Here is a 12,496-nt window from a genome sequence, read left to right on the forward strand (position 1 = left end):
TATGATCTGAAAAGTGTGACGTGTATTTATATTCAGCCCTCCCTAAGTCAATACTTTGTAGAACCACCTTTTGCTGCAGTTACAGCTGCAGGTCTTATATATGTTTAGAACCTAACCCTGATTTAAACTTCAGCTTAACTTAATCGTTGACCTGTCTGGTGTATTCTTTGGGCTTCATGATGCTGTTTGTCACTAATGCTCTCGAACAAACCCTGGAGGCTTTACAGGAAAGCAGTATTCATACTGAGATTAAATTTCACATGGTTATGATTTTTTTTTTATCTTCTTAATAGCATGAAGGTGTTAGACTGTTCACGTTCAGGTACTAATAAAAAACTGCTATTATATACTGTTTTTTTATCGTCAAAGCTAAATCTCATGTGTTTAATTAAATATGTTCATCTCACAAATACCAACTACAGGAAAGTCACATGGATAATCAGCCCAGGTTGACATGTTAGATTTAGCTTTCTTAAAGCCTGTTATAACACAGTCCTCACTGTCCCCAACCCAAGAGTTGGGTTCTCCGTTCCACCAAAACCTGAGAACACAGAAAGAGTCAGAATGTCTGCTATTTTACATATAAAGCTACAGACTGAAAACCTGCATAATGAGTAAATTTCAATGCAGTGATGTCTTACGCAGTAGTCAGTGATGAACCGTCCACCCATTTAAAGGTGCCTTCTGTGTCTCTGTCAGTCAGACCAATCCAAGCTTCAGTATCACCGTAATATGTACTAATGAACTCCTGCAAGTGTAACAGCATTAACTGAATGTAGATCAATTTTCATACTCTCTCTCACTCACACACACACACACACACACACACACCTGTTCTTCTGTGCTGTTTATAATCACCAGGTCTGCTCCTCTTGCTTTGCATTCGTTTCTGCTCTCATCCCAGTACATCTTCTTAGTAAGATTGTAGTAAACATTTGAGTTGAAAACTCTACATCCTTGTAAAGTATTTGTACATATTGTTAATATTGATGCACTGACATAAATGCCTTTTGATAAAATTGTAATTGTTTCATAATAGTTCAGAGATTTAATTTCCTTATCAACGATTATTTTATGAGACATGCCACTTAATTAATGTTTTAGAACTTGTTAACTGAAATAATCTAAATGTAAACTGAATATACAGTATATGTTAAAAATAGTTTTTAGCATTTTAAATAAATATACAGTGGGGCAAAAAAGTATTTAGTCAGCCACCAATTGTGCAAGTTCTCCCACATAAAAAGATGAGAGGCCTGTAATTATCATCATAGTTATACCTCAACTATGAAAAACAAAATAATAAGAAGAAAAAAACAGAAAATCACATTGTAGGAGTTTAAAAGAATTTATTGGCAAATTATGGAGGACAATAAGTATGTGGTCACCTACAAACAAGCAAGATTTCTGGCTCTGACAGACCTGTAACTTCTTTTTTAAGAAAAAAGCTGGGAGCTCCACTCGTCATCTGTTTTAATGGCATCTGTTTGAACTTGTTATCAACCTCAAACAGACACACTCCAAACTCCACTATGGCCAAGACAAAAGAGCTGTCAAAATACACCAGAAGCAAAATTGTAGACCTACACCAGGCTGGGAAGACTGAATCTGCAATAGGTACAGTAAGCAGCTTGGTGTGAATCTGCAATAGGTAAGCAGAACCACACGGGGGGAACTAGCTGGATTCAATTTCCCTAAAGAGAAGGGGCATGGATGGAGTTTTGATGGCTTTTCCTGCAGCTGGGAGAAAATTGCCCCTACTCCTGTTGTTGATGCGACAACCTCCACCACGAACGGGAGTTAAGGATTGGAATAAATAGGAGGGGTGATTATATGAAGGAGTGTTTGAGTTGTTGGAAAGCAGCCGTGGCCTCCGAGGTCCATTTTTTTTTTGGATCAAATATTTTTATTGTGTATATTCAGAGACATGTACAACACAGAGTAGCCATGAAATACACAGTAAAGACAATATAAAATAAAATAACAATAACAATAACAAAAATCCTCCCCCCAACCCCCCCTTGGCGACACCCTAACCATCCCGCCCTGGATCTCAGAGTATGATACAAATAGAGAAAATACATGTAAATACAATACAAAAACATAAATCATCTAGTTCCTTATGAACAATTGCACTGCACTCGTTCTTTGATCAGATTATAAGCTGCATCCCATGCAATGATTGTTTTCTGACTGGCTACATGCATCCGGGCTACGGATCTCTCCATCATAACAATGTCTAACAAGGAGTTGGCCCATCGTTGCCATGACAAAACATGAGGTGGCTGCCATCGCAATGCCAACATTTTCTTAGCTGCAGTGAGTCCAGCCAACAGTATGCGCCTTTGTTGGAGAGAGAGTCCTAAACTGGAATCGTCAATGAGCAGGAGTAAGGAAGGAGAAAAGGGGACAGTGACCTCAAGCAAATCACTCAAGGTAGCGGAGATTTGTTTCCAGAAAGTAGACACATTGGGACAATCCCAATACATGTGCATAAATGACCCTACAGCATTGAGAGTGCAAAGGTCACAATTAGGAGATGTGATAATCTTCATAGCGTAGAGCTTCCTGGGGGTTAAATACATCCTGTGTATAAATTTATAGTGTATTAATTGGTGGTCAGGATTTTTGGAGGTGTCATATAAATTTTCCCATATTGTGTCCCAACAAATTTCTTCCTCTCCAACCAATGCGAGATCCCTACTCCACACACTCTCTGCTGGCAGCGGTGTACGAGCGTCAGAGATAAATTTGTAGAGTTTGGAAACCAACCCACGGGTTTGTTTTTGTGGCGCACATAACTGATGCAACGGATGGGTCAGCAGTGGAACGCCCCAAGGGACACCATATGCCTTCATGGCAGATCTCAATTGCAAATAAAAGAAAAATGATGCACCGGGTAGGTCATATTCAGCTTGTAAATCACTAAAAGCACGCAAACCATCTTTATTAAACAGGTCATTGAAAACATTCACACCCTTATTTCTCCATGATGGGAAAGAGATGGGTTTTTTCCCAATAAGTAGAGAAAAACTATTAAATACGGGAGAGTGCTTATGCCATTTTAAATCTACCTTAGTATGGTTCATTACTGTATGGCAAATCCTAAGTAGGTAGGAAATTATAGGGCCTAGATGTGATTTAGCCTCTTTAGGTGGTATATTAGAATACACTAAATCTTGAAGCCTATAGGGCTGAGAGATATTCTCCTCAATTAATTTCCAAGAGACTGAGGATACCGGGTTAAACCATGTAGATATTGGTCGAAGCACAAAAGCCCAGAAGTACATATTAAAGTTTGGTAAACTCAATCCGCCCTGTGTCTTATCCCGTTGGAGGGTTTTTATTCTAAGACGCGGTCTCTTCCCATTCCATATAAATTTCGATATAAGAGAATGTAATTTATCCCAATAACCCTTAGAGGGAGGGAGGGGAATCATTGAAGAATAAAAATTTACTCGGGGAAGAATGTCCATTTTAACTACTGATATGCGGGCTTGTAAAGAATTTGGAAGCTTTGACCAACGCTCTATATCCTTCTCAATTTGATTATATATGCCCTGAAAGTTATGAGATGCAATGCAAAATATAAAAGGGGAAATGTCAACTCCGAGATATCTAAACTGATTCACCACTGGAATACTAGAGGGCAGAGGCCTAGTAGAATGAACTGAATTCAAGTGCATTAATGAAGACTTAGTCCAATTGATCTTATATCCAGATAATGAGCTGAATTTATCAAAGGTGAATAATAAATGTGGAAGAGAGGAACCTGTGTCACCAACATAAAGAAGAATATCATCTGCATATAATGATATACGGTGTTCAGTATTACTGAAGGAAATAGGGACTATATCTGGGTGATGTCTAATTTTCTGAGCCAGTGGTTCAAGTAAAAGGGCAAAAAGTAGGGGAGACAGGGGGCAGCCCTGACGGGTACCCCCTTGATATGGGAAACTGAGAGGAGAAAATGTATATTCGAATATACCATAGCAGAGGGGTTTGCATACAGGATCTTAATCATTCGAATAAAATCTGAGCCTAATCCAAAAGTGTCCAGAGTAGCCCAAAGATAATCCCACTCCAAACGATCAAATGCTTTTTCAGCATCCACCGATAGAACTGAACAAGGGAAATCAATCATATGTGCTGCATGAATAATGTGTAGGAGCCGGCGTATATTGTCAGACGCTAATCTGCTCTTAATAAATCCAGTCTGATCATTATGTACTAATTTTGTCAAAAATCCTTCAAGTCGTGAGGCAAGCACTTTGGCAAACAATTTCACATCCCCATTCAGAAGTGATAGGGGTCTGTAATTACCACATTGTGAAGGGTCCTTGTTTGGTTTAAGTAATAATGTAATTATTGCAGTGTTGACTCCTGAATTGAAAGCTCCTTTGTTAATAGCAGTATTGATCATGTCTAACAGCGGTGGGCCAAAAGACAAGATATAGCTCAGGTGGAATACCATCCCAACCAGGGGATTTTCCCTTCTTCATACTACCAAGAGCATTCCTCAACTCCTCCAATGTAATCGGAGCATTAAGTTTCCCCAGGTCGTGACTAGGAAGAGTAGGAAGATTGAGGTTATGGAAAAAGTTTTAACTGAGATCGGTGTTTAGGATTATTTCAGAAGAGTAAAGGGTAGAATAGAAATTTTTAAATTCCATATTAATTTCACCAGGTTCGGTTAAAGTGGTTGTAGGTGTTTGAATAGCCATGATATTAGAGTATTTCTCATTCTGTTTCAGTCGTAAGGCTAGCAAGTGGCTCGGTCTAGATCCATTGAAATAATAATTTCTTCTGGTTCTATGTATTAGGAATTCCGCCCTCTGTCTCAATAGAGAATTCAGCTCAGTCTTTGTTACAGATATTTTCCCCAACAGGGCATCTACCTGTGTATTCTGTAGTTCTGACTCAAGTCGGGCAAGAATGTCTTCTAGTTCACTTATTTTCTGAAGTCTCTTTTCCTTAAGATAAGATGAAAAAGAAATAGCTGAGTTCCTGATTGAACCCTTCATGGCATCCCATAAAAACCTGGGGTCATCCACTGAACCTGAATTGATCTCTATGAAAGTCTTCAGGTTAGTTCTTACAGAACTCTTCATTTTGTAAAAGAGACGTATTGAAACGCCACCGTGACGCTCTAGGGGGGGTGTTCATAAGCGTAAAATGAGCTGAAACAATACTATGATCTAAAAGTTTTTCAGAAAAAGAAGAAGGAGATGCTAATATATAATCTATTCTAGAAAAGGTCTGGTGTCTGGTTGAGTAAAAAGTGTACTGTTTAGAGGTGGGATTGAGTATGCGATATAAATCTACCAAACTGAGTGCTAATAGAGTGTCCATCATATCCCTTGATGCACGTATTTGCGTAGGGGAGGAATGTTGCGCAGATTTATCCAACGCCAAATCAATACAAGCATTCATGTCTGACCCTAGAATGAGTGAAAAGTCGTGTAATTGAGCTAGAACTGAAGTTAGTTTAGGGAAAAAATCTGGTTCATATTGAGAAGGTGCATAAACAGAAATAAAAGCAAATTCATGACCTGAAATTATGGTTTTAATGTATGAAACTCTGCCATCGTCACTGCCATACTTCCCTACTATATTTAATAAAAGACTGCGCTTCAGTACTATTAGTGAACCTCTAATTTTGGAGTTTAAAGATGCAGAGGCAGCCACATAATAGAATTTGTTTGCCAAACGTTGAATATCTTGGGTTTTTAAATGCGATTCTTGAATGAAGGCTACATCAACCTGTCGCCTACGTAGTAAGTTCAAGCAAGCAGCTCGCTTAATTTGGCCGTTCAGCCCATTAACATTCCAACTAATTACATGAAGCTTTGTCATAAAACTGGAAACATATTACGTCACTGAAGTCAGTGGAAGAAAGAAAAAATTCAGAATTGATGGAGAAAAAAAAAAAAAAAAAAAAACGATCGAGCACAATTTAAAGGGCATGGCAAAAATTGTCATTAGGCTCATCAGTCGTCAACAACGAAGAAAAAGAGATCCCTCATATTATTTCAGTAACCAATGTACTCAGCCATTAAATGACTCTGCGAAGTCCTTGGCCTCCTGTGGTGTGCTGAAAACATGACTGGCTCCCCCTCGCATCACCTTCAGCTTTGCAGGATAGAGCAAGAATGTGCGAAAACCTTGTTTCTGTAAAGCAGCCATCACGTTGGAGAAGGCCAGTCTGCGGCTGAAAGTTTGCGCGCTGTAATCCGGGGTGAAACGGATAACCGACCCGTCCACCTCTATTGGTGTTTTCCGAGCGGCGCCCAAGATCTTATCTCTATTTGTGAATCTAAGTAGCTTCAACATAAGAGTACGTGGGACAGGTTTTCGGTTGGCATCCCCCCTTGTCGGACCCACTCGGTGTGCACGCATAATTTCAACCGAACCAAGCTCCGGAAACCATTTCGGAATAGCATCAGACAAATAGGTAAAAGGGTTAGCCGTAATAGAGTTCTCAGGAATTTCATGTATCCGTAGATTGTCTCTACGCAATCTGTCCTCTAATTCGGCTACCTTGTTCTCCAGAGTGGCACATCTTCCTGTTAGCCTGTCCGCTGAGGCATTGAGTCGGCCATCGACCTCTGTCAGGCGGGTTTTGCTTGTTTCCATACCCTCCATACACTTTGAAATATCCGCTCGAATGGCTAACATATCACTCAGGAATTCCGAAAGTTGTTCAGTCACCAAGGCCTGAGTTTTAGCTGAAAGTTGCTGCACCACGTCTTCCACAAACTTAGGAATAACATCCTTAATGGCGTCAGCAACTGCTAGTTTAACTAGCTGAGAGAGTTCTTCGGTGTCGACAGACCGAATATTCGCCTGCCCTTGATCTTGTTTTGCAGATTGTTTCCTCAGCGAAGTCATCACTATCAGATTAATAAAGATTTCGACCAAAAAATAAAATCTGTGGTATTAATATAAAATTTTAAAAGGGGAAACTGCGGAGCAACTCTAAAAACCTGCTACATCCCTCGCGGCGGTCACGTGACTCTTCCTCCGAGGTCCATTTTAACGATCTGGGTTTGCCACAAAACAGGGAGGTCAATGGACTGGGGTGATGCAATAATTTACAATGAACCTTCTATAAAAATTGTCAATTCCCAGAAATCGTTGTAGTTCCTTTATGGTTGTGGGTTCAGGCCAGGTGGAAATGGTGGATACCTTCTCCTTGTCCATCCTTACTTTTTTTTGGTCTATGATGTATCCAAGAAACTTGACGGATGTTTGGTGGAAGGTGCACTTTTCAGCTTTGAGAAGGAGTTTAAATCTCCGTAGATGGTGGTGTACTTTAGTAACATGTTGACTATGCTCGAACTCAGACTTGAAGAAGATAAGGATATCATCAATGTAAACTATGACAAACTGATGAAGAAAGTCCCGGAGGATCTTGTGCATGAAGTTCTGGAACACGGCAGGGGCATTGACAAGGCCGTAAGGCATCACCAGATATTTGTAATGCCCTGTAGGTGTTACGAATGCCGTCTTCCACTCATCTCGCTTTTTGATGAGGATAAGGTTGTATGCACTTTGGAGATTCAGCTTGGTGAAAAACATGGCTTCACGGACACACTCCAATGCTGCCGGGACCAAGGGTAACAAATACCGAAATTTCACAGTGGCCCTGTGTGGGTTCCTCTTTGGGTTCAGGGAAGCCGGGATTCATTGGTCGTCCAAAGAGAAGGGATGTAGGGTTTTCTTGGGTTGGTGCGACAGGAAGAGATGCGTGCAGCACAACGGATAGAGAGCTGTATGAACTGTTCGATGCCGATGGAATCATCATGAGTTGCCAGCATAAGTTGCAGATTGGGCTCTAATCCTTGATGGTAGGTGGTGATGAGGGCCTGTTCATTCCATCTGCTGGACGCTGCAAGGGTACAAAACATAAGGCATAGTCTTGTATCAAGAGATTACCTTGGGTTAGGTGATATAGTTGTTCTCCCATTAATTTTTCACTGTCAGTACACTCAAACACCCCCCGAAAGTGTGCCTTGAAGAGTTCATAAGATTTAGTCAGAGGTCCTGCCGCCGACCAGATCGACTCCGCTCACTGCAATGCCTGTCCGGATAAAAGTGAAATCACATAAGCGATCTTGGCTTGGTCATTTGGATAACTAGCCGGTTGCATAGTGAAAGTAAGAGAGCACTGCAGTAGAAAGCCCTTGCAGTTCGCCGCCGATCCAGAGAAGGGCGCTGGTCACGCCAGAGGACTGGGAACCGTGGGCGTTCAAGAAGCGCTGAAGCACCGCCGGCTACGCTCTGCAATGGCGGCGGCGTGGTTGTGAAAATCCGGCATAATTCCTCCACTCATACTGATTGTTGGTAAGGTCCGGGCTTCTGTAACAATGAGGGGCACTTAGTAAGTTTTAAGGATGAGCGGTGTTAAGGATGAGCCGTGAAGATGAGGAAACAGACAGGGATACTTCTAAGGAACACATGTACAGGTAAGTAGCACAAACATACACTTCTTACATGTGATCTCGGCGATTTGGTCCACTTTAGCAAATACGAGCCTGGACAATGGCTGTCGTGTGGTGTGTGCTTCATGATTGACTTCAGGTGATCATGGTTAATATTCTAGAGATAAAGGGTGCTGTGTTTGCACCAGGATGGGTCAGACAGGTCTGGAGGGCAGAGGGAGTCTGGATCACTGGCAGATCAGGAACGACATGAGTAGCTCGACAGGGAGAGGGGAAAGAGGGAAGAGAGAGAGGGGGGAGAGAACATGAGAGGGGAGAGCTCCCTCCCCTCGGGAGGCCTCGGCTTGCTCACCAGGGACAAACTGACCATTCTGATTCATACAAATTCACATTTCATACAAACTTAAATAATTCTTTTGACTGTGTAAAGCTGCTTTGCGGCAATGAAAATTGCTAAAAGCGCTATACAAATAAAATTGAATTGAATTGAATAGATAACAGTTAGGTATGGTCGCAGTCACATAATGTATAATATGAATGAATATTCAGTGTAGAGTGCAAGCAGAGACTCCGGCAGAAGTAACTATAACAGCATAACTAAAAGGGAGAGCCAGAAGGAAACACAGACATGAGAGCTCGCTGAGATGTAAAGCAAACAATCACCTCACCGTCAACAAACCTGAGTGATCAATGAGAGTGGGAAGGACAGCATCTCAACATACCAGTTCACCTAATACTCTATGTCCATGAGTCCCCCAGATCTGCTCCTTTACCCAAGACAAATCTATTTATAAAAATATTTATAAAAATATTTGAATGACCTGCAGAGAGCTTGGACCAAAGTAACAAAGGCTACCATCAGTAACACACTGTGCCACCAGAGACTCAAATCCTGCAGTGTCAGACATGTCACCCTGCTTAAGTCAGTACATGTCCAGGCCTGTCTGAAGTTTGCTAGAGGGCATTTGGATCATCCAGAAGAGGATTGGGAGAATGTCATATGGTCAGATTAATCCAAAATAGAACTTCGTGTTTGGAGGAAAAAGAATGCTGTGTTGCATCCAAAGAACACAATAACTACTGTGAAGCAGGAGGGTGGAAACATCATGCTTTGGGGCTGTTTTTCTGCAAAAAGACCAGGACAACTGATCCGTGTAAAGGAAAGAATGAATGGGGCCATGTAAATCTGAGAATTTGAGCGGAAACCTCCTTCCATCAGCAAGGGCATTGAAGATGAAACATGGCTAGGTCTTTCAGCATGACAATGATCCCAAACACACCGCCCAGGCAATGAAGGAGTGGCTTCGTAAGAAGCATTTTAAGGTTCGGAGTGGCCTAGCCAGTCTCCAGATCTTAACCCCATAAAAAAATCTTTGGAGGGAGTTGAAAGTCCGTGTTGCCCAGTGACAGCCCCAAAACATTACTGCTCTAGAGGAGATCTGCATGGGGGCATGGGCCAAAATACCAGCAACAGTGTGCGAAAACCTTGTGAAGACTTACAGAAAACGTTTGACCTCTGTCACTGCCAACAAAGTTTATATAAAGTATTGAGATGAAATTTTGTTTTTTACCAAATACTTATTTTCCACCATAATTTGCTAATGAATTCTTTAAAAATCTGGATTTTTTTTTTTTTCTGATTTTGTCTCTGAGGTAAACCTATAAGGAAAATTACAGGCCTCTCTCATCTTTTTAAGTGGTAGAACTTTGCACAATTGGTGGCTGACTAAATACTTTTTTTGCCCCACTGTAATTACTAATCAATTTTTACAAACCAAGTTTCAAGAGCACGTTCTGCAGTAGTGATGTTTCTTGCTGTAACTTTTGCTGCTCATTTCTCATGCTGTTATAACTGACCTGTAACTGGTCTTTTTCTGTTTTTAGGCTATTAAATTTGAGCCACAACACTATAACAGCAGCCAGCAGGAGAACACACAGCAGCGCCACACACACTGCACTCAGTCTGTAACACCTGCTCCATGCAGTGTCTCCTGCTAGAAATACAAACACAGAAATGCACATGAATTTTAGTCTCATTTTGCCTAAACAATTAAAACAAAGGTCTTAAGTTGATTCAACATTTACATTCAAATCTGGTGGATGACTTTATGCAGTATCATAGACATTTGGGCTAAATACAGTACACACAGGTTATTATATTCATCTAAATAAAAATCAGCTGAAACAGATATTAGAGGTATAAGTTTGTAGCAACTTTCACACATTGTACAATTGTACAGTTAAACAGTTTAAACCGTTGTTACTGACTCTCTTTCAATGTGGCAATGGCACAAATGCTATATTCACATTACAAGTCACATTGTTCAATTATGCTTTTTTCATCAGATCGGATTTGCATGTTTGCACAGTTCATGATAACTAAAGTGACTGAATCTGACTCTGATGTGAATAAGTCTGGTCTCTGAAAAAACACTGTTTTCTTCTTTTTAACAGGAATTTTAACCTTAAGCAATTTAATATTTTAACTTTTTCTTTCTGTTTGTTTTTAGTAACAAACTGCTTAATGGAGTTGCTATATCAAATGCAACTTCAAAAATAATCACCATTTATGTATATGTTTTTTAAAGATTTTATATTTGTTTATATATATATATATATATATATATATATATATATATATATATATATATACAGTATAACTAACTTTAGTCTAACACTTACTGTTTTATTTGCATTCGTAAAAATCAAAAGGTCGATGCTCTGCTTAAATCATAACAGCCACAACTAGTCTCACTTTTTTTATTTCACTTTTTTTGAAGTTTCATGTCCATGTTAGAGTAATAGATTTCACTTTTATTTTAGCCAAAAAACTTTTAATTTACAGCTTGGTGGAAAACCTTAATTTACAGCTTTACTCATGACTTTGATGTCTCTGACAGTAAAGACTTCTTCCAAAAAAAAAACTTTTCCTCACAATATAAACATTTGAATTTTTCTTTTCTTAAGAACACCAAATAATTAATGATTCATTTATTAAATTATGTGGGCCATCCACCAAACAAATCACTGTGATTAAGTTTTTGCCTTCCAGTCAAACATAATTAAGAATTTAACAGAATTGTGGAATAATATTCATCACTTGACTCATTTAAGCTCAAACTAAATTAGCTACCCAATAGTTTGCTAAACAAGCCTTGTTGCTGCTACTTGCTCATTATAATTTTTTTTATTTAATGTTATTCTTTACTTAAAATTATCATACCTGTGTGTTTAGTCTGTAGTGTTTTCTTTATGTCAGTGACATAAGGCTCTTCTTTAAGTTCCTGTGCTCTGATAGCATCTGCATTGTTGTAAATTTCTGCTACCCTTTCTATGCACTTTCCTTTCTTCTTAGTGTAGTTCACATAATCAGAAACTGGCTCAGACATCTTTAGTCTATACAACCCTGAAGTACAGTGTCTCTACGGGCATCCATCAACCACTATGTATGTGTGTAGGCGGTTGTGACACAAGTAACATTGTAGTTGGTGAATGGGGAAATCACTATTGTGTGAAGAGTAAATGAAGAAGGCACCACACACAAGTGGCACAGAACACTATTGTTGTCATTAACCACGAAACACAAATTACATTCTGTGGTCCTCACTCACTTACTCAATCTTCTATACAGCTTTATCCTGTGGCCAGAATTGTAAATTCTGTAAATATTTTTGAGAAGTCTGATTTTGCATCCATTGCTGTACAGCACATTGTAAAACACTGTGTAAAAACACTCACTCTTAATTACTCATGCTTCGTCATAAATTCCACATCACTGTGAGACTTTTAAAATTATTATTATTATTATTTGCATTACAGTAAAACCTCAGATTGCAAGTAACCCAGTTTGTGAGTGTTCCACAAGATGAGCAAACATTTTTAATATATTTTGACTTAAAAACGAGTAAGTCGTGGTATCATGTATCACACATGTGCTTCTTTTTTTGACGCCGAGAATCACATGATCACAACTGAGCTAATGGTTTTTCTCTCGCGCGTGCTGTGGAATTTTGGGTAATCTCTCACTTTTTTAGCCTGCACAGTGTGTGTGG

At 39.7% G+C, this 12,496-nt stretch overlaps 1 protein-coding gene across 1 annotated transcript; it reads right to left on the reverse strand.

Moving 5' to 3' along the window:
- Positions 1–384: 384 nt before the first annotated feature.
- On the reverse strand, positions 385–11,833 carry LOC128508772 (CD209 antigen-like protein E). The gene is made up of 5 exons (XM_053480247.1): positions 11,668–11,833; positions 10,220–10,435; positions 832–956; positions 642–748; positions 385–541 (listed from the first exon to the last, which is right to left on the reverse strand). The coding sequence occupies exons 1-5, from the start codon at positions 11,831–11,833 to the stop codon at positions 385–387; spliced, it is 771 nt and encodes a 256-aa protein (XP_053336222.1).
- Between the last annotated feature and the right edge of the window lie 663 nt (positions 11,834–12,496).

This window comes from Clarias gariepinus, chromosome 20, assembly GCF_024256425.1.
Source record: "Clarias gariepinus isolate MV-2021 ecotype Netherlands chromosome 20, CGAR_prim_01v2, whole genome shotgun sequence".
Lineage (NCBI taxonomy): Eukaryota > Metazoa > Chordata > Actinopteri > Siluriformes > Clariidae > Clarias > Clarias gariepinus.

Bases quoted from the DNA above. Each gene is read 5' to 3' on its own strand.
- LOC128508772 (XM_053480247.1), bottom strand. From the start codon at position 11,833: ATGTCTGAGCCAGTTTCTGATTATGTGAACTACACTAAGAAGAAAGGA. The intron at 957-10,219 runs GTTTGTAAAAAT...ATACTTTACAAG, and splicing joins GAACGTGCTCTTGAAACTTG to GATGTAGAGTTTTCAACTCA. The intron at 749-831 runs GTGTGTGTGTGT...TTACACTTGCAG, and splicing joins TAAACAGCACAGAAGAACAG to GAGTTCATTAGTACATATTA.